Here is a 25,887-nt window from a genome sequence, read left to right as displayed (position 1 = left end):
CAGGGGGTCACAGGCAGGGAGCAGGGCCTGGGTGGGGCTGATGGTGCTGCTGTGATGTCACAGTGGGAGGTGTGACGTCACAGTGGGGGGTGTGACATCACGGCAGGGGGTGTGACATCACGGCAGGGGTGTGACGTCACGGCAGGGGTGTGACGTCACCGGAACAGGCAGGGAGCAGGAGCTGATGGAGCGGCCGTGACGTCACCGCGGGCGCTGAGGGTGTGACGTCACGTGACCCAGGCGGGAGCGGCGCCCCCTGGCGGGAGGGGGGGGGTACGGGACAAAGCGGGGGGCGTGGCCTACACAGGAGGCCCCGCCCCTTTCCCCAGGCCCCGCCCCGGTGGGGGTCAGGCCAGTCCCCGACTCCGCCCTCGTGCGCTGTCAATCACGAACGCGGCCACGCCCATCTAACAATGCCACGCCCATTGCGCTGTCCGTCAGGCGCGTGGCCCCGCCCCTTCCCTGGGGCCGGGCGGGCCGCGCAGGCGCGGGGCGGGGCGGGCGTGGCCGCGCAGGCGCGGGGCGGGGCGGGCGTGGCCGCGCAGGCGCGGTGCGGGGAGGGCGTGGCCGCGCAGGCGCGGTGCGCGCAGCCGAGGGCCGAGGCCGCCGCCCGGAGCCGCCGGCGGGGCCGGACCGGGACCGGGAGCGGGGCGGGCCCTGAGGGGATTCGGCCCCGACACGGCCCCGATCCCGCCGGGTGAGGTCGGGGCGACGCGGCTGTGCGAGTCTGACCTCTGCCTGAGGGCACCTGGGTGGGTGGTTTGCCCCCGGAGGTTCCTGGGTGTTGGTGGTGGTGTAGCTTTACTGCGGTTCCGTTTGTTTCTATATACGGCGTATCGAGCGTGGGATATGTACCGAGAGCGCTGTGTGGGGTGTGTGGAGAGTGTATGTGGTGTATAAAGTAAAATAGACGAGGTTATTTTGCAGGTTGTACAGAATACATATATGGCACGTAGAGGGGACAGTGCTACACTGCACACTTAGAGAGCGTAAAGCACTTTGAGTCTGTGTTTAAATACGAGCAGTACCGGTCCGTGGCGCCCTGTGGGCAGTGCGGCGGAGGGTCCAGCCGGGCTGGGCTGGTGGATAACACAGACCGCGGGGAATGGGGTGCGGAGCGAGCAGCGCTCCCTGCCCGCCGCGCTCCCTTCTCCAGAGCCTCCCGTGCCCCGCACTGACAGCCCCGCCTGCTGCGGGTCAGGGCCGAGCCGCTCTGCCTCCCCAGTCCGCCTCCAGCCTGGCTCACAGCAGAAAAAAAGAGAAAAATCTGCTGCAGGGGCCCAGGGCGGCACAGAGGGGATTTGGGCCCTGCAGCACCTCTGTGCCGGGCTCGGCCCGGGCGGGCTGGAGAAGGGAACTGAGGGGGGATCCCGTCCGTCCCACAGCTCCAGAGGAACCTTCCAGCCCTGCAGCAATTGAGGCAGCCCGCGATTCTCTGGGTGCTGTGAGCAGTGCCGCTCTCGGCTCAGAGGAGCGCGGTGTCACGGCGGGATGAATGAACGGAAATCCTCAGAAGCTGAGTGCGATGTGGGATGGAGCTTTGCGGGTCTAATGTCATCACGCTGCTGGTGGAGTTCTGCCCTTCTGAAGAGTCCGTGTTTCACTCACGGAATGGCATTCCTCAGACAAGACAGCTTGTTGTGGTCTGTCCTCTGAGCTTGTCCTTATACATCTGAAAACTCCCACAGCTTTTTGTTCACCCCATGATTCAGCTCCTAAACCTGCTGTGGCAGCAGCCACCTCAGCTTTTGGTTTAGACAATAAGTTGTTCTGCTCAGCAAGAATCGTTCTTGTTTTTATTTAAAATTTTCACACATTTTGGTTTAGACAATAAGTTGTTCTGCTCAGCAAGAATCGTTCTTGTTTTTATTTAAATTTTTCACGCATTGTTTGTGCAGTGGTGCTGAACTTCTCCATCAGGTTGATTGCTGATGGGCTCTGTGGTCAGCTGTTCCCTAAAATCCTTTGTCTTTAGGGCTTCAGGCTTGTGTGTGGGTTCATGGTGTTAGGGAGGGGGCTGAGAAGGAAAAAGCTGGCAATGAATTCCTTCAGTACCCTTGATGCTTTTTCCTTGGTCTTAGAATTGTTAGACACGGGTAAGGGATAAAAAGGTTTTTATTTTGGTATTTAATTAGGATTTTTATGGTGTAACAATTTGTCACATTGGACTATACCAAAAAGCAAACTGTAAAATTTGCATATACCGAAATGCATACATATGGTAGATGGTGTATACAGTTTTATATGTTTTGTAAACTAGTATATTTAACAAAGACATTTCAATGAGAGGTTTAAATAAATAGTGTGATTATTTTAATGTATTTTTTCTTAGATGGGCGTGACGTGTTTTGGAGGGGTTTCTCAAGACAGTGTAAGGTTTTCTGTCTTCTGACTGTGAGGCTTGTAGGAGTTTGGTCTTTTGGCTTAATAGAATACCAGGATTATGTTAAGGTATCAGGATTAAAGAATTACAGCTATATTAAGGGTACTGAGACCATATAAAAGGTATATAAAAATAAAAGAAAAATCATCATGGCAACACCCGTGTGTGACACCAGTGAGGGAGAGGGGGCACACAGAGCCCATGGGTGTTTCACTGTGAGCTCGGTGCTCAGTGCCCGTGTTTATATTGGAGGTTTTGTTCTGCCTGCGGTGGTGGCTGGGGTGGTAAGGTGGAAAACGCCGTTTCCATGCTCCCACCGTCCTTAGTTCAGCTTTCTGCTCAGGCTGAGCATGGTACTTAAACACCTTAGACTTGTCTTCGACCTGGAGTGGGTTGGTTGGTAATAATTAACCTATCCATTCTGTTTTGCAAGTTAGCACCACTGAGAACTGCTCAGTGCCTCCTTTCACAGAGTGTATCTGGAAAAAAGCCCTGCAATCCATCCTGTAAGTTGGCCACCCAGCGTCCCAGCAGCCTCGTGTTATCTCCTCCTTGAAATAAGAGTGTGTCGAGAATTCCCCAGTGCAGTGTTGGTTTTGGACTCTGGAATGTGTGCCTGTTCGGTTAGAAGGGATAAGTAATGCATGAAGGATTTAAAGGAAGTGTTGAGGACTGTGACGCTGTTTTAAACGCCCTGTCACACTTGCAGTCATCGAGATCTCAGGATTTGCATTCCACAGTTAATAGTTAACAGTTTTAATGAGGTGGAACCATTGCCTCTGTCCCTTGGGTCTGTGTGGTGCTGTGTTGGGAGTGTGTCAGACCATGTGTTGGAGATCTAAGATGAGCCTGTTTCAAGGTTTGTCTGGAGAAGTGACATGTCCAGTGTGCACTTTTTGGTGGTACCTTTTGTGCTTAGGTTATTATTTTCTCATTTTGAGACCGACTGCTATTTCACCTTCAAGTCTCCTCCTACATAAATATTTTATCTATCTTTATCTGAGAGCATATAGTCTTTAACAGACAGTGATTTAAATAGAGTTTAAAAGTTTTTTTAAACTATTAAATGGAGTGGTGAGAGCCTAAAGTTTTATGTCTCCTTGCACTGTTAGGGACTTATTGCCTCAGATAAAGTTATAAGCACATGTTTATTTTTAAAAAATACTAATCTGTGAGCCCGTTTAGAGAGTGTCTAGTGACTGTATTCAGAGCTCTAAAAGACAAATTCAGAAAACACGACTGTGCCTGCCTAAAAACGTATACAGAGGTGGTGCTCCTGGTTTCTGATAGTTAGAATGCAGTGTAATTCTTCTGTTACAAGTATAAGCCTTAAAGGAATATGCTCAGAACAAATGCATTTCAATAAAGCACGTGGTTCCTCCAGACCCTCCACTCAGGGAAGCAAGCAGCCATTTAATAAAAATGTGTCACCAGAGCTTTTTCATCGCTTCTAATCCACTAACGTAAACACTGGGACAGGCTGCAGGCAAATCCAGGCAGCAGAAAATAAAACTTGTTCCTCTTGCTGAAAGAGGATTTGAAACATGAGAAACTAGAAGGCTTTTACAGTTCTTTGGTGCTGCAGACACCAAAGTTGGGACAGAGAGGGACAGGGGGGCACTGCTGGTCTGTCCTGTTTTGGGGGTTTTGATTTTGTTGTGGGTTTCAGGTTTTTTTGCTTGTAGGTCTATTGTAGAAAGATGAAAACCTATGAAAAGTTTGAGGAGAGTAATGAAATTAGGAAAAATACACATGCTAGTTTTTCAAGGTTAGGTTAGTACTTTACTCAATCAAATAACCATTTTATTTAAAAAATAGATTTAACTAAACAAAGCACCATTGCTGGGTTGGTAGACTGAGGTATGATAGTTTGGTGAGCTCTCTGTAGAAGTGAGCTAATCTGTATTAAATAGATGTAAATATTGGCATATGGTTTTAGTTCTACAGTTCTTTTCATTGAGTTCTTCCTTTTTCTGGAGAGTTTAGTGGGCCAACGCTGTACAGCAGCAATGCACCCTTCTAATTAGCATTATAAGGTAAAAATAGTGTTGTTGTCTAATAATGCCCTTATGCTTAAATCAGAATTTGTTGTGTGACTCTCAAGCGTGCAACACTGTGAATATTCTCTAGGCCTTTTTAAGTAAAAGAGAGAGATAGATGAAATAATTACTGGCCTCCCGTCTGTGTTTTTTTCAAATGGGGAAGGTGTTTGCTTTTTATAAGCTTCTGTTGTTACTGAGCAATTACATATTGTCAGAGGTTAAAGATCCTGATCTGAACTATTCAGGGAGGGGAAACCTTAGGGCTTGGGGGGAAGCAAGGCATGGAATCTCGGTGTGCAGCTGCAGGGTGCTGTGAGTGGTGTTGAGAGGATTTAAGTGTTTGTTTGGGCTCTAAGCTTTTAGAAGAATGGCTGGACATTGCTAAGTGGTCAGAGCACTAGTTGCATTGGGGTGGGCTGGGAGGTCAGCCTGTGCAGAGGCTGAACACGCTGATAAAAGCTGAAGGAAAACTGCACAGCTCTACACATGTGGCTACAGACATTAGACTAAATGGATCTCAGTCCCTTCAGTTTGCTCAAAGGAACTGTAAATATTGATTTTTGATAGGCAGTTCCACTGTGTTCAGTCACTGAAGAAAATGTGCAGTTGGAAAGCAATTCTGAATGACCAAAAAGGCATTACATTGAGTGGCTGGAAAGGTTCATTAAACAAATAAACCAGGGTGCTTTGCAGTGGGGAATGTGATTGATAAATAAATAACTTTCTGATGAGCTGGTATGTCTATAATAAGAGTTTCATGTTCTTGGAGTCTCAGAAATACAGTTGTTTGTATGTTTTGAGTAGAACAGAAATTATGAGCTCAATTACCATGTTGGATTTTTAATTTTTATTGTTACTATTTACACAGTTCCATTGTGTTGAAAGGCAATAATGGCCTGTTTTGTTTTTTGCCTGTCAACTGTGTGGCATAAAATGTTTATATGGTCAGACTAGAAGATCTTAGTATTCCTTCTGGTTTTAAACTTGCTGACATTGTAATGCCATAAGAGATGCTTTCAGATGCTTTTTTTTTTTTTTTTTTTTTTTTTTGATAACTAGCCTCAATTCTGGGATTTGAAATTAATTTGGGCATGTATTGTTCATAGTTCTGGGCACATTGACCATAGCCAGAAAACTTAGAGACTGCAGCCCTGTTTGTGCTTAGGTTTTGTTTACATGGAGAGAGAACAAAGTATTAATAAAAATAAAAAAACACCTCATATGAGGTGCTGTCTAATACAAACACTTGGGCTTTGTATACAAAAAATGCTTTGAATTAAACACTGTGTTTTTCTCTGTAGGTTTAAGAAGATTAAAGCTTCACTAGAACTGTGACTAGAATGGACAGTTACTTTAAAGCTGCAATCTGTGACTTGGACAAACTACTTGATGAATTTGAGCAGAATACAGGTTGGTTTCTGCACTGCCTTTTTAGTGGAAGTACACGGTCAAATGACTGTTACCATGGAGTTTGAAAGTAGCATCTTCTAAGTAAAAGCTCGTATTGATGAATAGATGGGGTTGACAGGGAGTACACCGTGGAAAGAAAGGAGTCTTACAAACTTTGCTTTTGATCTCTTCTTGCTTAAAATAGATGAATGTGAGTGCTTCAGAACCCCTCAGAATCTACATGACTCAAAGCTCCCTTCAGCCCTGGATTGCTCGGATGCACACCCCACGGCAGAGCTGCCAGAGGACCCTGCTGGATGTCCTGCCCTGGAGGAGAGCTCTCTCTGTGCCCCTGCAGGCACAAGTGACGTGCTCAGCTTCTCGCCACCCAAAGAGAAGGGTGTTGCTGGACCTGACCTTCTGTCCACTGTGGACAAAAGTAACGCCCTAAATGAAATTCAGGCCTTGAGCTTGGGGAGGCGTAGCGTGCCTGTGTGTGATCTTGTCAGCGACACAGCGAATTTGATCCCCTCAGTGGCTGCTCCAGAAGGGGCTCAGGAGCTGCGGCCGGATGAGTTCCCGTGCAGCCAGGGGCCCGCTGGCTGTGCCGTGTCTTGTGTCCCCATTCCTGCTTGTGTGACTTCATCTGGCTGCAGCAGGGCTGCCAGCACACAGCAGCGTGATGGGGACTCGGTGTTACAAGATTCAGGGCATCTTACAGCAGAACAAATTAATAATTTCACTTTAAAACCAGAGAGTTATGCTGCAGGAGCAGTCCTGGGTCTGTGTGATGACCAACACAGGACAGAACCTGTAAAGTGCAATGAAGTACTCAACCACCCAGAACAAACTGCTGCTCTGGATACTGAATGTGTCGCTGTAACATCACAGAGTTTGAATGCACACGGTCCCAAAGATGAGGAATCCTGTGAAAAACTGCCATTGGAACAGCAAGATGACAGTGCACGCTCTGCAGCAAGCAAAGAAGTGTATGGAGGAAATGCCGTAGGAAAGGTAGACCCAAAGGATGGCAGTGATGCTGATTCCATGCCTTTAGATCTGCCAAAGATCCATCCATTACACAACAGCAGTGCAGCAGTCCCTGGAAGTTGTGTCTTAGCAGGCTCCTCGTGTCAAGTAGGAGCTGAAGTAGAATTGGAAAAGAAAGGCACAGAAGAGAATATAGATAGTGAAGAACATAATAGCAGTGAGATACCAAGCAGTGTTTCCAGTTTGTGTGTGTCAGCCAAGGATGTCCAGACGTCTCTGTCTTGTCTTTCCCTTCCTGTGTCCATGTGTGGTTCACTAGTTGTAACAGAAGAAAAGGTTAATCCTCTACCTCAAACTGCAGTGGCGGAGGTTATTAGTGATACTGTAGCTGTTCATGCTGGAGAGTGTAAAACTCATCTCCCTGGCGGGGAATCCACTGAAAATAGTAGCTGGCATGAGCAAGAAGATGTAGCTGAAATCAGTGAAAGTATTGCAGAAGAGAGTAGGGATGGAGAGAAGTGCAATACTGAGAATGTGATTGATGATAGTGATTCTCAGCAAATCAAAGCTTTTGGTTCTGCTTTTCTAGACCTTGGAGCTGAGCCATATGGTTCTGGTGTAGACACTTTTTATGATGAGAGCATGAGCTCTATTGTGGCAGACTTTACTGTTGAGGAGAATGTTATTAAAAGTGATATTCTAATAAGTGACGCTGAGCTTGATGATTTCTTGTATGGTCAAAGTTTGCAGTCCAGTGTGTTGAAGTCTTCAGACAATGATGGTAACTTGGTGGAAGCTGATGCAGATGAAGGGAGTTTAACAGATCTGAACAACCTGGATTTCACAGAGGTCAATGAAGAATTCATGCAAACAAAACTGGAGGAGATAACGAGCAGTAATAGTAACCTTGAAGTGTCTGTTCCTGACAACGAAGTGGAAGCTGCAGCAGAGGCCAGCACATCTCAAAGTCAAGGCATGACTGAGAGTGGCAGTGGAGCTCTGGCTTCTGATGTTTGTATTAAAGGTGCAAGACCAAAGCAGCTGCCTGACCTTTCCCAAGGAGCTGCTGGTCAGAAACAACTGAGCAGAACAAATGTACTTGAAAGAGTAAACCAGGAATGCGGTTCTGTTAGCCCAGAAGCTGCCCTCTCAGACACCAGTGTACATGTTGGTAGCACTGACCCTGGGGAGGGCAGCTCTGAAGCTGGAGGAAATCAGACATCTGAAAGCACTGAGCCGTGTAAAGCACCCGCAGCTCTGTCGTGGAAACAGCCCCTGTGGGTCCCAGACTCGGAGGCTCCCAACTGCATGAACTGCCAGGCCAAGTTCACCTTCACCAAGAGACGACACCACTGCCGGGCCTGTGGGAAGGTGAGTTCCTGGGGGGGCTCTGTGCTGTCACAGGAAACGGGCACTCTGATTCAGGCATAACCAGGACAGAGAAGGGAAGGAATACTGGCAGGGGTTTTCTAGGCTCAAAGTGCTTTATTTAACAAAGACTGGGTTTTGTTTTCCCTCCGTAGGAACCCAAAGACTATTGGAGAAGACTGATGTTAATTAAGAAACATATGGCCTTTTTGTGAAAATTGTGATTAAAGAGAAGTACAAAGTATGTTCTTATCTGCCATTACTGGCTAGATGGATGTGTTTTGCATAGAGTAGGGGAGATGAGATGATGTACTAATTCATCATAATCATATTGAATCAGCCCCTTATTTATGTTCTAAAAAACTGAGGTTGTGAGGATGAGAATCCAGGGGTTTTACTAGTCATTATAGCTGCAGGGCACTGCCCATGAACCGGAAGGGATTGTGTTCTTTCAGGAGCTGTAGCAGCACTACCAATGCAAAAGGATTTATGATCTACATCTTTCTTCTGGTGTGTTTAGATGTATCATTTTCTAAGGAACTCATCTCGGGAAAAGTGTGTGATTCACCAACAAAGTGAGTAATTTGCAGAACTTTTTTTCAGCCTGAGGTCCTCTACAGAGAGTAAGTGATGCCAAAGCTGATACTCAGTTCAGAATTCCCTTGTGATCAACTGTGGCTTGTACTAGTGTATAAATGGAAGTGCTAGCAGTACTAGTGACCTCACTGTTCAGTGTTGCTCTGTGAGCTCTAAGGATGAGGAGACAGAGCAAAGTCCAGTGTGAATACTAAATTTTTGCATCCCCAGCGTTAAGCACCACCTGGAAAGGCACTGTAGTTTTTTTTTTTTCCCCCAGTTCTTTTCTGGCACTGTGTGTTCAAAGCACGATGCTCATTTACTCAGCTGCAGGCAGTGTGAACTAAAATGTAGGTGTGAGTTGTGGTGTCCAGGAAATGAAGAACTCCTTGTGCTGACCTGGCAGCCATTGAACTTACTGCCAGGATATCCTGGTGAGATTTTGTGGTGCTTTAAAGCACATTCCTTCAGAGTGGGCTCTGCTTTAGTCATAAGACTGATGGACTTGAGGTTCCTGTTCTACGTGTGCTGTGAAGTTCTCACACCTTGTCTAGAGGTGGGGAGGGAGACCCTTCACTGCACGGAGCTGTTGACAGCTGTGAGTGTGTCAGCTGAGGGGCTCGTGGCAGAACAGCAGTGTAATTAGGGAGCAGTGTAATTAGGAGCATTAGCATTAGCAGTCTTTATTAGGAGAATGAGTGAAGCCAGCATGGGTGGTCTAAACCGTACACGTATTGGAGTGCTGTGCAATCACAGCTTTTCTGAACGTGCAGCTTAACTTTCTGCCTTGTAAGACTTTCTGTCTTTTTAATAGCAACTTTTTTGTCTTAAAAAATCCCAAATCAGACATTTCCATGAGCAGCTGTTGTTTGTTGGGTATTTCAGTCGGGAAATAAGGGAAAACCTGTTGGAATTCACAGTTGTCCTCTGTGGACTGTTCTAGTTGTATGGATTCCCATACCTCTTTTTTTATCAATGAAAATAGCAGCACTAGTGTACCTTGGCATCTGTGCCGGAGGGAAATGTGAAGTCAGTGGTCCCCGTTTTCTCTCCCCTCTGCAGCCCTCACAAGGCCAAACAGCTTTGCAGGTGTCCAGGTGTTTGTCTCTTGCTGTGGTACCCTTCTTTTTCCTAGTTCAACCAAGACCCACTCATTTGCTCAAGTGCTACTCACCTCCCTTCTCCTGTCCCTTAGTTTGCCTTCACCTTTCAGGTGCATGAGGGTTTATGCTCCTGCAGTGCCCTGCAGGTCCCAGTGTCACCAAGGGTATGAGGAGAATTCTCCTTGCTGGGGGTTGTGCTGCTTGGCGTTGAAGCCCTGAGGTGGATTATAACTGATTAGCAATTAATCCTCATCAATGACATTCTTAACATAGTACTGAGCATGCGCTTTTCCTGTCGAGGAAGATTACCTGTGGCACTAATCCAGAAGCAGCTGGCACAGTTTCTTTTTTTAGCTCATACTACACTGATCAATCGCTGCTTTTGCAGGGACTTTTCCTGCTTAGAGTTCATTGTAATAACTTTCTTTTCTCCTATGCCACTCCTGTTTGGGATTTCCCTCCCCCCTTCCCCCCCCCACTGCCTTGATCCACTTTGTTTTTCTCAGTTGGGATCAATTAGGAGTAGAGAAGACCTTTAGGGGCTTCAGAAGACCTTTTGTAAAGGCTCCAGAGAATGCATATAGCTAAAAATGGTGTGACTCGTTAAAAACTAGTAGATCATCCTTGAAAGAACATAAGGGGAAAGTGACAAAAGCTCCAGATATTTATGGCAACTCTTGCAAAACAGCAGCTATTCTAAAGACATAATGATTTTAATGGGATTTTGTAGATGTTGTCCGGGCTAATGAGACACACTTTCCCCTGTTTCTGCTTAAAAATAGGCAGGATATCTTCTATTCCCTGTTGGAATAGAAGAGCATATTCTGTTCTTCCAAAGTGGTGTTCTTTGCAGAGGCTTGTGTGAAGGGAGCTTGTCCCATGCAGGAGCACTGCTTGTTCTTGCTGAGGGAGCAGGAGAGCTGCTCAGCAGCCCCAGCAGCCTGCAGCAGGGAGCTCTGGGCTGTGCCAGGCTGGAGAGGCAGCCTGGAGTGCCTGGCAGCTGCTGACAGCTTCCCGAGGGCCCTGCTGAGCACACGGCGCTGCAGAGACTGTCCTAAAGCTCCACAGCAATCCCAGTGCTGCGCCTCAGTCCTGGGCCCTGGTACTGTGAGTTAATGTAAAACACTTACAGCAGGATCCCAGTGGGACTGAGAAGGATTTGGGGTAGGTGGTGAAAGGATTTGGAATAGCTGGTGCAACCTGAAATTCTTCTCATCACTCCAGAGAAGAATTTATTATAATTTCAGTTGGGTCCTCCACATTGCTGCTTTCTGCTGGGTGTGTATCATGGGTTTTGTTTTTGTTGTTCTTTTTTTTTTTTGCTTTCTGGGATTCATTTCTTTGTCAGGGATTACAATACAGGCTTGAATTCAAGGCTGCAGATGGTTTAGAATGAAGCAAGTGTATTTTCCTATTTGCTGTCCAATACATCTGTAATAGTTAATGCAATCCTTTTCTGATTCAGGTTTTTTGTGGTAGCTGTTGCAAACGAAAATGCAAACTGCAATACATGGAGAAGGAAGCAAGAGTCTGCACTGGCTGTTATGATGATATTAATAAAGGTAAATTAATAAAGAAGTTTTTCTGAGTAATTGCAGTAATCATTGAACTATCTCTTTAACCTTTTTTCTTTTTGGGGAGCTTGATTACTTTAATTCATGTAGGTTTTCTTATTTCTGAGATGGAGAATAAAGAGTATAATTATTCCTTAGATTCCAGCTCTTACTTTGAACTTTGTGTCTCAAGTTGGTTGCTTTTTTATCAAAAAAAAGTAGTACTTAACTCCATAGGACTAAATAGAAACTTATAGAAGAATACAATTTGAGTCACCTGTGACAGGAATCTAGCAGAAATTATCCTCCCTCAAGATAGCCCTGTGCATGTTTAAAGGCCACATCCCTTGAGGCCTTTAAACAGGCCACAAAGGCTTGTTCTCAGGTGTTTGCCCGCTTTATGTTGCTTCCTGTCCTGGTGTTTTTACAAGTCACTTACCAGGGCTGCAGTAAGTGACTCATCAGGTAACCTTCTCTTAACTGGAAGCTGACCATGGATGCCTTTGAAAACACCAGGAGAAATGGCTGAGGTCCTGTTGATGAGTATGTAAATAACAAGTTGAAAACAGGTCAGATTTTTAATAGGCACCTGAGTGGAGTTCAGCCTGATAGATGTGACGCCCCTCAAGGGCTGGGGGTCACACTGCTGTGGTTGCTGCAGTGGTGTAGTCACTCCTTGTCCCAGGAGGACAAGGGGAGGTCTCTGTATCTCATGAGAAATGAGGCAATTATGCAGGTAAAAATAAATCTAAATTTTCTTCCATGCAAGAGTTTTATTTTTCATAGCTAGATCACAAACTGTGCATTGCCTCTGCCAAAAAACCCTTACCCACCCACAGTACTGCTCTGCAAATTAAAGTTAATCAATTGTGCGATCTTAAAAACTAACCACATTATTTCAGCACAGGCATTTGAAAGGATGATGAGTCCAACTGGTCCTGTCCCCAGTTCCATTGTTTCCTCTGAGCATTCTTCTGCTGTTCCACCTGTGGAGGAGGCGCAGCCACTCGGGGGTGCCAGCTCTCCTTCACCATCTGCACTGCTGCCCATCTCAGCACTTAAACAACCTGGCCCTGAAGGTACAGATCCTCAGTATAACATATTTAACACTTTGAGAGTCTCTTTGGAAAGAGCTGCTTATCACGTCTGGGATTATAGCTGGTATTTTTGTGTGAAACAGAAACACTCTGAATGGAAGCACTTTTACTTCCCAGTTTTGGTGCCAGGCCCCAGCTGGTCCTAAATCTCCCATTTATGAAAAGTGGTTGTTACTTTTGTCATTGCCCTCTCTATTTACATTGTAAATCTTTTTGTGTAACTGTTCATTCTATAATTTTTACATCTCTTGGGAGATCTTTAGCTTGTGTTGGAATGCCAGTCTAAGAGCGAAAACAAAAAGTAGTTGTTCAGGAATAAGTTATAAGGGAGGAACAAAGCTTCATTCTCTTTGTAAATTCCAATGATTAGTGGCTAACTAATGTCTTTGTTCCACTTTTATTAAACATCCGACCTTCTTCAAAGAAAACACATTGTTAAAGAAAATGATAAATCAACCTTTTGTAGAGTGTATTCCAGCTTTTAGCTGTGATATGCATTTCATTATGTCACTACAGAGAGATGTTTGAGGAAGTATCCTTCTGCAATGTGGATTGACAGATTTAACTGCAGCAGGGCAGCTTCCTCTGCAAGTGAGAGGTTATGTTGCCTGAGTGGAGACTGGCTGATGTCAGCCTGTGCTTGGTTCCAGTGAGCAGACGTTCTGTGTACACTTGGTGGGGAGAAGGGGCTTCATTTCTGTGCTCTCAGCTGTGGGATAACAGAGTTGTTGTTCTCTCCTGTGGCAGGGCTGTGCCCCCGGGAACAGAAGAGGGTTTGGTTTGCAGATGGTATTCTGCCCAACGGGGAAGTGGCAGACACAGCAAAGCTGTCCTCAGGAGCAAAGAGGTCACAGGAGTCCAGCCCCGAGAGCCCAGACCTGCCCGCGATGCCCACGGTAGCACCTGGGGTGGGTCAGCTGTGTGGATTACTGCTGGGAGACCTTTGCTTGCCATGAAGGGCCCTTACACACCATGGCTTCTGAGTCACAGCCTTTGGAATCCCAGATAACGATTTTGGCAGCGGCTCTGAAGTCCTTGGGTTGAAACACTTTGTAGTAATTTTCAGTTTGAGTAAAACCAAGCAAAGTTTTCAAAAGAAAACCGTGTTTGGTTTGAGGTGTCTGTGAACTTCAAAACTGGTGTGGTTGAAAATTTGCCAAAGCAGGTTTTTCTGTGCACAGTATTTGATGCACCACTTTTGTGAAGTGACCTCAGCCACAGTTCTTAAGCCTGTCATTAGCAGCATGCTTATAGTACAAGTTTGTGGTTGTTTTTGTTCCCAGTGACCTGCTATAGTTTCCCTGGTGGATTAGACTAACAAGTTGCTTAGTGCTCTGCAATACCCCGTTATAGGGTGCAGCAAAATCTGTGTGTTGCTTTTAGTGTGAACTAATACTGAACTGAGAGGGGGGATTGGTTTTCTAATCATGAGTCACATGCACACTGGTGAGTGAACTACACTTTAAAAGAACAGTCCAGAGAAGAGGTGTAAGTTTGCTGTAGAAAGACTTAGCAAAGTTCCTCAGGTGAAGCCTTTTTAAGGTAAAGCATAGCACTAAAGCACTGTCTAAAGTAATAACTTAAATGTCATGATTCTCACAGCACTCAACAGTTTTTAGAATCTGTTGTTAAAGCTAAAAAACCAGACCATTATTATTTGTATATAGAGGACCTGAACACTTAACAGGTGTATAACATTTAATTCAGCTTTTACTCATGCAGAACTGTAGTAATCAAATAAAAAAGAGTTAGAAACAAAAGACACAGCCTGTCTCTCACGTTGGGGAAAGAGTAGGATATTTGCACTTGCAGAAGATGAGCAATGTCTAAAACTAAAAGCAGCATGGCCAAAGTGAGAGGAAGACAATCAGTTGATAGTTCTCCTGTGCAGCCTCAGAAGTCAGACAAAACCAGCACAGTGTAGCTCCAAAGCAAAGGCAACACAAAATCCTGAAGTGTTGCCACAGGCTGTGTGAAGGGCAGAAATGCCAAGTGGTGTGGAACACCCACAGCAGATTCAGGGAAGAAGTCTATTATTGGCCAATTTAGCCTTGGTTTTGTCTGTGTTTTTGTGGAGTCTTCCTTTTGGAGTTGGTGGGTTTTTTTTAATTTTGTGGCAGAATATTTGTTAAATGGAGGATTGCTGGAAGCTGGTGGGACACCAGGAGAACTGCCACAGGGCAAGCATAAAGTTGCCAGGTTTTTTCTTCTTGTATGGACAAAGTCTTCCCTCTGGATATAGGATGCAAGGCTAAAGAATGATAATGTGCCTCTGTTTTTGTTGGAGGGTGTTGCAGCTGGAGTTACAAGACACAGCTGGAGGGGTCTTGGGGGATTGTTTTTTTTAATTTCATTTTTTATGGCAGCTGACATCCCAGCATGCCTGTGTTCATGGCTTGTCATACCTGTCTTGCTGGGGGAGCAGTGTGGGTTGGACTCCAAACTAGAAATTAATCAGACTGAGCTATTAGCAGCTATTCAGCTATTAGTAGAATAGTAGAAATATTGTAGAAATATCTTTTCAGTATGCAACTGCTAATCCAGTTTGTGTTACCAAACAAATATATTAACTATGCATCTTCACCCTGTAACTCCTAAACAAAAAAGAGAAAAGGATCCAGGAGAGATTTGATGGCTTTCTCCTTATTAGGAGGAAATGTATTCTCAACTTTCATGATAGATTTCTTTCTCTTTTTGCTTCTAGAATACTAATAATGAAAGTTTAGCTTGCTATGAGACAGTGTGGATTTTTTTTTTTGTTATTTCTTCTTCACAGGCTGCAAACCCAGAGGAAGATGATGTGGTAACTGACATAAATGAAAAACTGATGGAAGAAATAGATGAGATGACAAGAATGGAGGAATTACATGTTTCTGTTCCATCAGCTGGTGCACAGCAGGCTGCTCCAGCCCAGAGTGAGGCAGCACCCAGTTACAGATTTGCCCCTCTGGGAGCTGAGGAGCGTTCCCCTGCAGCAGCAGAGAAGAGCAGCCCCAGTGCAGTGGGTCAGAGCACACAGGCTGGGCCTGTCTCTGCTTCAAGTTACAGAGCACTGTGTGGGGTAGAAAACTGGGTGCGACGAGAGGTCAGCCTTCTTCCTGATGGTGATCAGCTGCCACCACTTCTGCTTGCACTGGGTGAAAATGGGAAAGGTAAAATCTAAGAAAATCATTCATATTTACTCATAGAATCCTGGACTGTTTTGGTTTGGAAGGGACATTAAAGCTCATCCAGTGCCACCCCCTGCCATGGGTAGGGACACCTTCCACTGTCCCAGATTTGTAAATACAGACTCAAAAAATTGTATTTTAATCTAAATCTCATGTAATTTCTGTGTTGCATACTGGATTGTTGGGTAATCACTGTGCACTTGTCACATGTTATGAGAAGAATTGGTCACCACATAAGTGTGTGATGGTGGCGACTGTGCTCCTCAGAGGTCCCTGACAGGATCGGGGGATGGATGAAAAGTCAGCACACGTTCAGTCAGGGATTTCCAGAGCAAGGGTACCCTGGTGTGCATCTTTCTCAGAAGCTGCTGCTTCAGTTCTCTGTTCCTTGAATCTTAGGCTGAGCTGTTCCCTGGTAGATCTGGAGGTATTCAAACCTTGGGAATAACCACCAGGATAGGAGGATGGGGTGACTGTGTCATACAGTGAACTGATTCTTGTTCTGGGTCACTGGCTGGTATTTTGAACTAAATCACGTGTCAATTTATGTAGATCTTCTGGTGGAGGAACATCCATTTCGCCAAAAGGTCACCTTGCTGCTTGAGGAAGGAGGTTCTAATCCATTGACTTTTATTCTAAATGCAAACTTGCTTGTCAATGTGAAGCTAATAACATGTAAGTACTGCACATTTTCTTTTCCATTAAATCAAGCCTTTTTTTTTTTCCTGTCTGTAAAACAGCATTACTGTGGTATCTTATCTTTTTAAAGATTCCTCAGAAAAGTGCTGGTGGTTCTCAACAAATGGACTGCATGGTTTGGGTCAGGCAGAAATTGTCATTCTGTTGCAGCGTTTGCCAGATGAAGATGTTTTCCCTAGTGAAATATTCAAATTATTTCTTGACATCTATAAAGGTGCAATGAAAGGTGTGTCATTTTAATGTCTAACTTCTTCTTGTGTAGAATATTCTTGCTGATCTTTAAAACCTAAAGTTGATAGGTAATTTTTCTTGAATTATTTGTGTAATGATTTTGTTGAAAGAGCTTGAAGTGTTAGACTAGAGTTCTAAATAACAGAAACAAATGAATTTGTTTGTTTCATTTACTTCTGTAAATATCCTGTTTGCAGGTTTTTTTGTTGTTTAGTCATATTGTGGTGGAGATTCTGGGTACGAGCCCTGAGTCTATGGTTTTTGTACACCTGGCACTTCATTTGTAGAAGTACGGTGCTGATAAATGTAAATATTTTAGGTCTGTTGATCAGAACTCACAGTTGATCTGTTTAGGACTTTAGGCACTTGTTTGGAGAAGCTGAGGTTCGTAGGTTCATTAGTGATGAAGTGCAGGGCTCGTACTCTGTGGGTTATTCTGTGCACAGCCTTCAGGAGGAGGTGAGGGGAGTGGTGGGCTTGCAGGTCTGTCAGAGCTCTCTGTCAGAGCAGTGCTCTTGGCACGGGAGCCTGAGTGACCCGATCTGTAAACACTCTCCATTCCTCTTTCTACAGGAAGGTTCATAAAAAATATGGAAAACATTACTTTTACAGAAAACTTTCTCAGCAACAAAGAGCATGGAGGATTCCTGTTTGTTTCACCAACTTTTCAGAAACTTGATGATCAGATTCTACCAGATAACCCTTTTCTTTTTGGCATTCTTATCCATAAGCTGGAAATACCCTGGGCAAAAGTGTTTCCAATCCGTTTGATGTTGAGGCTGGGAGCAGAATATGGGGGTAAGTTTTAACTGTGGAAAGTTCCCTTTGGAAAATACAAGGAGTTTTTAGACAAGCAAGCTATTTTAAAATAATCTTTGCAGTATTTTATATTACACTTGTATAAGCCAAACATGCAGAGCCACCTGGGAATGTTCATTGTCCTGCTAGACTCCTTTGATTTTTTGTTCTTTTAGCAGATGAGAAAGCTAAGAAACCAAAACTGACAGTAAAATATAAAGATTTTTTTGTTGTTGTTGTAGGAGAAAGGTTTGAAGGGATGCTCACAATCCCAGTTTACAACTCTGATAAAGTAGTTATTACAATTAAATTATTTGGGTTTAAGTGTATTGGCAAAATATTACTGCTTCATAAACGGAATAAAGGTATTGATTACCTATAAGGATAACTTACTAATCCATTGGAAACATCTAGGCATGTAAAAAGGCTGTAGCTCACCATTGTAGAAGCTGCAAGTCCATAAATGTGAGAAATGGAGTTTTAAGGGATTCTCAAAACCTGACTGAATGCTCACACAGCCTTGTACACCTGTATGCAAACTCTGAGGTAAGGTGTGCTAACTTAGGAAGGCCATGGAATAGAGATGACATTGCTGAGAGACATTGAACTAGAAATGGGTTTCACACTACTATGGCCTTGCAAAAAGTCCAGATATTTTGGAGAATTAGAACTGTGAAAGATGCATTTTAGCAGGACCAGGTGGGGTGAAATAATAGGTGGTTGGTGTTAGAGGTACCAGCAGCATTATGTGGCTACAGCTAACAGGCTGAAAAACATTTATAAGGTATTATAACCAGAAATAAGTTGGTTTCTGACAGAATGGTGTTGAGTTTTACATCTCTTCTGTCTCACCCTTTAAGGAGACTGATATGGGATAAAATCTTTTCAAACACCTCTCAGCTGCCCCGTCTGTGTAGAGATGGGAATGTCCAACACGTAAACGTATACCTGTCACCTGTTCGTGGGTTTCTGGAGCCCACAGTGGCCCTCTACCAGCCAGATCCTGTCTTTGTGGTGACAAGACTGGCAGCTGCTTTGTTGTTGTTCTTTCTCTTACCTAACAATTTGTTGTGTTTGGTTTTTTTAACCAGTTTTGTCAGATACAGCCATGGAGGGGGAGAACCACACAGGGGCTGAGTATTAGAGGGGGGTCAGCTTCCTTTGGCTGGTCAGATATTGAGATTTAGAGACAGTTTATATGAAAAAAACTATAGAACTACTGGAATAGCAAATTTCAGAGTTAGGTGAATATGGTAGGTAATACATGATAGGTAAGGTAGGATATGATATAAGTATGACAGGTAAACATGACCTTTTTCTTCCTAGCCTATCCAGCTCCTGTGGTCAGTGTCAGGCACCGGAGGCCACTTTTCGGAGACATTGGACACACAATTATGAATCTACTTGTTGTGAGTAGATGCTTTATTACCTGCCCTTCCTGTTGTAATCCAAATTATCTCCAGACAAAATCAAAATATCCTCCAAACAAACGCTGAATCTTGAAAGCGGAGCTAATAATTTTGTTCTTTATACTTGACTTAAAACTAGTGAGAGAGTTAGAAAAGCTGTTTGTTTCACCTTGTACTGTTATGCATTAGTTCTGGTCGTGAGAAAAGGCTTTTAATGAGTGAGAGAAATTTTGGCATTTGCATTAATGCTGGTAGTTGTTATTGTTCAGGTGCACTTCTCTCGTCTGAGCATCATTGTGGTGCGGGGATTCTGGTCTTAAATCTGACAATTTTAAATGTGAACACTTGACAGGCAGGTGCTGTGGACTAACTACAGTACTAGTTGCTTTGTCAGACAAACTTAACCTAGCCACAGTTAATCAGCTTGACTGTCTGTTGTGAAGGACGTTTTGGCAAAATCATAAGTCTGGAATTTGTGCCATTTCCTGTGGAAGCTTCCCCTCTGCTACACAAATAATTTGGTTTCAGATTGCAGGAAGCCTGTGTTTCTGACCAGTAACCTTCCTCTTCTGACACTTACATAGAGCTTGGAGCACTTTCCATCCCAGCATCCAGGGCAGGGCCACGGAAAGCAGAACAGGTCTCATTTGGGCGGTCACTACTCCTCTCCTGGGTCTGGAGACCATCATAGCTGAGACAAAACTGCAGTCTTTGCCCCCTTTTTCCTTTTTGCCAGCACAGGTGTGCTGCTGCGTGAGGAACCAGCTGGAGGAGGTGCCCATCTAGGAGCAGCAGGTTTGCTCCTGCTGTAGGAGCCTCCCAGTGTAATCCAGGAGCCAGCTGCCAGCCTCGCTGGTGCTGTGCCAGTGTGCAGCTGCCCCTCAGGCTTTGGGCAGCCTTCCTGCTGTGCTGCTGCTGGGTGGGGTTTCTGTGGGGCTCCTGTTAGGTGGATCAGAGTTTCTGGGGTTCCCCTTCCTGGCTGTGTCAGGATATGTGCTCCTTGCAGGAGTTTCAGTCCCTGTGTGGCTGCAGAACGTTCTCTTGGCACCTGTGGTGCAAACGCTCGGTTAGAGATCCTGCAGAGCCTGTCCCTGCACAAGTGCCCGAGGCAGAGGGCACCTGTGATTTACATCCTCCGTGCTGGATGCCAGTCCCATGGAAACCTTGGTGCATCCAGGTGTTTTGTAGGTACCCTTCTTGATGGAGGAAGGCACCGATTGCCTGGCTCAGCTGGTGAAAAGAGCCTCTTTATACTTTTTTTCCCAGCTGAAGTAGTAAAAGCAAATGAGACCATTTCATACCTAATGTTGTTGTTCTGGGAATAAAAAGAATTTTGCAGAAGTGGGTGAGGTGATGGGAGATTAGTTCTGTCACAGAAAGAGATAAGAAATGCTGCACTGTTCAATCTGTAAATCAACAAGTTAGAGCTGTAGGGGACAGGCTTTGAGCCCGCAAACAAACTCATCTGGATGGTGGCTTCCATGCTTCCCTTTTCTATCAGAGAGGGAGAGCATTCAAGTTTTTCTCTCCCTAAATCACTGGGATTCTAATGTGAATGAAGTATCCATGGAATAAATAACCCACTGGTTAACTGAGGTAATTTGTCAGTGCTCTGAATTTGTTAATACATTCACTGAGATGCCTGCCACATACACCTGGTGGGCAAAAAGGGATCCCCAAGTCTTCAGCCACTCTTAATACTACTGTTTTTTAGAAGTCCTACAGATGTGTTTAGAGTACCTTCATCTAGGTGATGAAGGTAAGGAAAAGGTAAGGAAACAATACCTAATAGTCTGCTAACATAAATACCTTGTCTGTTGTAGGACCTTAGAAATTACAAGTATACTTTGCATACCATAGACAACCTGTTTGTTCACGTGGAAATGGGTAGAAGCTGTATTAAAATACCTCGGAGGAAGTATAATGAGGTGAGTACATCTGAGCTTTCTAATCCAAGCTGCTTTAGTCTTCCATTTTATGTATAACACCAGTCACACCTCTACCATCAGCTCCTTGAAAAAGGCCTCTCTGGCCTTTATTCTGACCTAAATGTGTAATGGGAAGGGCATGCAATTACCTGAGCGCACACTTCCTTCTGTGATATGCTGGAAGGTGGATGAGGAGCAGCTGAGATTTAGGACAGCGTTAAGCACTGAAAAATCTGCAGTTTCTTCAAAATCTTTCAGCATGTATTTTCAAACATTCCCTCTTACAGATCTCCTGATTATGATGTTTTGCTTAGTAATTAAAAAAATAAAAACCCAAACAAACGACAACCAAAAACCCCCTCTTGGTGAGATTTGTAATGACAAACTTTGTGTTGACAGGTGATGAGGGTGCTGGATTCCTCTAACGAACACGTAATTAGCATTGGAGCCAGTTTCAATACCGAGGCAGACTCTCACTTGGTGTGTGTGCAGAACAAGCAGGGCCACTATCACACACAGGCCATCAGTGCCACGGGACAGCCCAGGCAAGGTAAGAGGTCTGGGGGAGAAAAATCACATTTCTAGAGCAGAAAGGGAAGTTCAGTGTTCAACTGCACAGAAAATGCATCTCTGGTGTTACATTAAATTGTGTTTTAAGAGGAGTTCAAGTTCAGTCAGCTGTGACTGACTCGAGTGACACAAAGTGGTGCTCACTTCCTTCTTGTGTTTTCTAGTTACAGGTGCAAGTTTTGTTGTGTTTAATGGAGCCTTAAAAACATCCTTAGGACTTTTAGCTAAATCCAGTATAGTTGAAGGTAAGAATTTTGTTCTGTTCTCCTCTTAAGAGACTTAAAAAGAAAAAAAAAAAAAGCTGCAATCTTGTATCTTGTGCAAGGTCTTTATGCCTCAGTAAGCTAAACATTTCTTTTCAGTTTTTAAGTTTTGTAAGAAACCTGTTGCAAAGAAATGCTGCATAAAAATACATTGTAGTTCACCTACTTGTTCTAAAACATTCAGCTTTAGACAGACTTAATCAGTGCAGGTCTTTCCTTTTATGGAATTATTTTCATTGCCATATTGCCGAAATACACATATTGGCACATATATGCAAAAAGAAATCAAAAATTAAATCAAAAATTATATTTTAGTTAGAATTCTATTGACAAAATAGGTTTTCTTCCACCTTCATGTAACATTTAGAGGTGTAGGTGGGGCATGGAGTACTTTCGTGCATTTATTAATTAGCTGTAGGAGATGGTTGGTCTCAGTAGAACTTAAGCCAAGATTCTATAAGAAGCTGTGCTGCTTTTCCTTTGGATAATGTGGAATTTTAACTCATTTTCTTCTAGATGGGCTAATGGTACAAATAACACAAGAAACAATGGAAAGCCTACGTCAGGCATTAAGAGACAAGAAGGACTTCAAAATAACCTGTGGAAAAGTGGATGCAGGGGCCATGAAAGAATATGTAGATATTTGCTGGGTAGAAAATGAAGAGAAAACAAACAAAGGGTAAATGTACTACCAAAGCTAGACATCTGAGAGAATTCTTGCTCTCAATGTTCAAATATCTCCCTTTAGTTTCTTGAAATTAATCTAAAGTATGCTTGTGACAGAAAGTGTTTGATACCAAAGATGGTTTATAGTGTCTTAAACCTGCAAGATTAGGTTTCTATTAATGGTGTTAGTTCCCTTTTATTACCTGTATTTTCATAGTGCAAGTCCTGTATTGTATTTTGTTGTAAAGGTGTTTAAATAGCCTTAAAGGATGGGTAAATATTATTTCATAGAAGCTATTGTATCTAAACTGTAAGTGTTGTTTAAATTACTAATCACACTATTGTTTTCCCTAGAATTTTAAGCCCAGTTGATGGAGAATCAATGGAAGGAACTCGGAGTGAAAAAGCACCACAATACAGAGGCTTCAAAAAAGAAGGAAAAGTTATGAAGTGCACTGAAGTTAGTGAATTACATAGTTCTTGAGCCTTTTTTGTGACTTTTTTAATACTTAAGTGGTAATGTGATGGTACTAAATGATACTATTAAAATGAGCTGATTTTATGTGTAGCCATCCTGCCAGACAGAATGTTCTCTGCAGCTGCTTGGTGAGTTTACACACTTGTGATTTTTCTCCTCTGAAAAAGACTGAAGTCTGTTGGCAGTGGCAGCTCTGTAAATGCCTAATGCAGGCACTCCCCTGGCTCCTGAAGTATTTTGATTTTGTGGACGAAATGCTCGGGTGCTTTGCCAGCAGACAAGCAGCAGAGCTTGCCCTGTTTGGTGTTATGTGACCCTAAACTACTCTTCCTCCTAACTTGGGGATGTACCAGGCTGCTGACTGCCCTTCCCTTTCTCTGATCTCAGGTTTACTATTTTGCAAAGGACCATGAACGCTCCAGTGCTGTTCCCCACGAGTTTGCAAAAGAGATTGCCATTGCCTGCAGCACTGCTCTTTGGCCTCACCTTAAAACCTTGAAAAATAACGGGATGAATAAGATAGGACTCAGAGTTTCCATTGACTCAGACATGGTAAGCTTTCCACTTTTACTGCACACACTCCGTTTCCACTGAAGTATCTTCCCATGTAAATACCTTGGATCTCTCCATGAATGTTTAGTTTTGCCCTACCCAAGATCCAGGCTGAGGATGACGTTTGGGGAAGAAGCTGTCTTAGTAATTTCTTTCTCACTTCATGGTAGCTGAAATACTCTTTTACTGTGTTACAGCATGTTTTGCACAGTGCTGGTAATACAAGAAGTGTTAATTAATATCAGTCTGTTTCCCTCCTAGGTTGAATACTTAGCAGGATCTGGAGGGCACCTTCTCCCACAGAGCTACCTGAACGACTTGGACAGTGCTCTGATTCCTGTGGTTCACAGTGGAATGTCAGACCCTACAGCTCTGCCGCTGAAAATTGAATTAGTGTTTTTCATTATAGAGCACCTGTCCGGATGAGGCTGATGACATGCACGTACTGATTTGCTAGATCTGAACACCAAAGTTGTAATGCTACAAACACTAAAAATGTTAAACTTTCTAAACCTTTTATGTTTTAATAGCTTTTCAAACTGTTTTTTTAAGGCCCCTCAGATCCTCTCTGCGTCCTCTACCACAAAAGAGTTAGTTTGTGTCATGCAGTTCGTTGACACTGCATACAGGTGCAGAAGAGTGCAGGCTTTGTTACTCACACAGCTGCAGCCCTTGTTGGGTGTGGTGTGGCTCCAATCACAGGATCTCACCTCCTAGGCTCACACCAGTTGCTGCTCCAGTTGCTGGGGCTCCGTGTGGTCCCTGCATGTGCTGAACTCTGGAGCAGGGCTGGCCCAAACCCTGTCCTGTCCATGGGGCTCAGACCAGCCCTGCTGCAGCTGCTGGAGCCCGTGGGCAGCTCTGGCAGCGCTGTGGCTGTGTGCATACACACCTCGCTGAGGTCCTTACCTGGGGATGTGATGCTGGTGCTTCAGGAACATATGCTCTCAATATTTTGTAGAGTAACTGTTTTCTTTCTTGTATTTATAAGGATTTATCTAACTTAAATGGATGCTATTTTTATAAGAAGTGCTTTTTTCTTTACTCTCTGTTCAGAATTCCATACACAATTTGACCTTTCAAGGATTAGGAAAAAACAGATTACCCTTGATGTAATCTACATGTAGCAATAAGTCAGACATGAATTCTGCAGTATTTTTTCTGCTCCTGTCTACTGCTTTTGCCACATTTTAGTAGCCACCTTTGCTTTCAGGGAGAACGGATGTATTGAGTCTGAATTTTCACACACAGGTTGATTCTAGTGGAAGGTGTCCCTGCCCGTGGCAGGTGGGGTGGGCACTCTTTAAGGTCCCTTCCCACCCAAACCGTTCTGGGATTTTTGGTGTACCTGAGGTTCTTGCATAGGATGTATTTTTTATACTGGGTCATTTAGATCTATTTATGTATTTGTGATGCATGTGATTTGTACTGAGGTTCATTTCATCAAACTGCAGTTGGGGTTTGGTGGCAGCCACACAACTACTTGTCAAGAACAGAACCAAAACTAAATATATACAAGATCTATATTGTTTTCAGTAAAAATGCTGGTACAATTTTATATTCAGAGTATTAAAACTTGGATGCCTTCTTGATGCTAATAGGGGATATTTTATGTTTTTGTATCAAAAACAATTTGTAATTTAATCTGATCTGCTCTGGTGTTCCACATGCTTTAACACTCCAGTCCTAGAAGGGTTCAGGCATTGAGATCTTACCCTGGATGGAGCTGAGCTGCATGTCAGCTTCTGTGCTGACTTCTGAGAAGGGCTGAACCCACGCACAGTACAAACAAAACGTGTCCTTGTTGAAAATAAGCTGCACCCAGGCCATCGAGGGAGCCCCAGCAAGAGGCTGAAGAGTGTTTTTGGTCTGTGACAGGGCCAGGGCACCTGAAGGAGCAGCTGCCTCTTGGCACTTAACCTCTACTAACTCCTTTTCAGTAACGATCAATAAAGTTAACTACAGTGCTTGCAACCTTCTGCCTCTTATTTATAATGAAACAAAGACAGATTTGGAATGGGCGTGTCCTGTCTGTGCAGCTTTCTGGGACTCCCGATGTTGCCCCAAAAATGGGATTCACTGCTCAGTGTGCCACCAGCCAGCAGTGACACCCTGCAGTGAGACACTGGGAGCTCCATCAGTGCTGGGCAGGCCTGGGCTGCCCCAGCTCAGCCCCTGCCCTCTCCCTGCCATAACTTACACTCCTCACAGACAGACAGACAGACAGAGCTGGCAGTGCCCTGTTCCTGAGCTCCCTTTCCACGGCGAAATTCCTGCTGGTTCCACCCCGAGCCGGCCCTGGCCCAGCCGGGGCTGTGTCCTGTCCCGTGTGTGCCTGCTGTCCTGCAGCATCCGGAGCTCGGGCCGCGCTGCCCGTGGCTGCAGCCACCGCCTGGCACGGGCCAGGCCAGTCCGGCCGGCTCGGCTGCAGAGGGGACAGAGACAGAGACAGGGACAGACAGAGTGACAGAGAGACAGTGACAGAGAGAGAGACAGTGACAGTGACAGACAGTGACAGTGACAGAGACAGTGACAGACAGTGACAGACAGTGACAGAGAGAGAGATATAGAGACAGAGACAGTGACAGAGACAGGGACAGTGACAGAGACAGTGACAGAGAC

At 44.4% G+C, this 25,887-nt stretch overlaps 1 protein-coding gene across 4 annotated transcripts; it reads left to right on the top strand.

Annotated features, from left to right (window-relative positions):
• The first annotated feature begins 565 nt into the window (after positions 1-565).
• ZFYVE16 (zinc finger FYVE-type containing 16) lies at positions 566-25,239 on the top strand. Of its 4 annotated transcripts, none has more exons than XM_030257708.4 (18): positions 566-697; positions 5,727-5,835; positions 6,020-8,175; positions 11,317-11,413; positions 12,307-12,483; positions 13,249-13,409; positions 15,278-15,653; positions 16,224-16,346; positions 16,441-16,596; positions 17,175-17,399; positions 18,726-18,808; positions 20,632-20,736; positions 21,136-21,286; positions 21,471-21,551; positions 22,086-22,248; positions 22,590-22,695; positions 23,101-23,265; positions 23,527-25,239. In XM_030257708.4, the coding sequence occupies exons 2-18, from the start codon at positions 5,766-5,768 to the stop codon at positions 23,689-23,691; spliced, it is 4,560 nt and encodes a 1,519-aa protein (XP_030113568.4). In that variant the 5' UTR covers positions 566-697; positions 5,727-5,765; the 3' UTR covers positions 23,692-25,239. The 4 variants fall into 4 exon arrangements, with proteins under 4 accessions (XP_030113568.4, XP_041567085.2, XP_030113567.4 ...); XM_041711151.2 differs by having other exon boundaries at positions 568-752; positions 13,249-13,397; XM_030257707.4 differs by having other exon boundaries at positions 568-752.
• The last annotated feature ends 648 nt before the right edge of the window (positions 25,240-25,887 follow it).

The sequence above is a fragment of the Taeniopygia guttata genome, chromosome Z (genome assembly GCF_048771995.1).
Source record: "Taeniopygia guttata chromosome Z, bTaeGut7.mat, whole genome shotgun sequence".
NCBI classification, from domain to species: domain Eukaryota; kingdom Metazoa; phylum Chordata; class Aves; order Passeriformes; family Estrildidae; genus Taeniopygia; species Taeniopygia guttata.
This window is presented reverse-complemented; position numbering and strand designations above follow the sequence as displayed.

What these genes read in the sequence shown, in the direction of transcription:
- ZFYVE16 (XM_030257708.4), top strand. Translation starts at nt 5,766, where the DNA reads ATGGACAGTTACTTTAAAGCTGCAATCTGTGACTTGGACAAACTACTT. An exon ending in TTATGATGATATTAATAAAG is followed by an intron (nt 11,414 to 12,306) that starts GTAAATTAATAA and finishes ACATTATTTCAG; the next exon opens with CACAGGCATTTGAAAGGATG. An exon ending in CACGGGACAGCCCAGGCAAG is followed by an intron (nt 21,287 to 21,470) that starts GTAAGAGGTCTG and finishes TGTGTTTTCTAG; the next exon opens with TTACAGGTGCAAGTTTTGTT.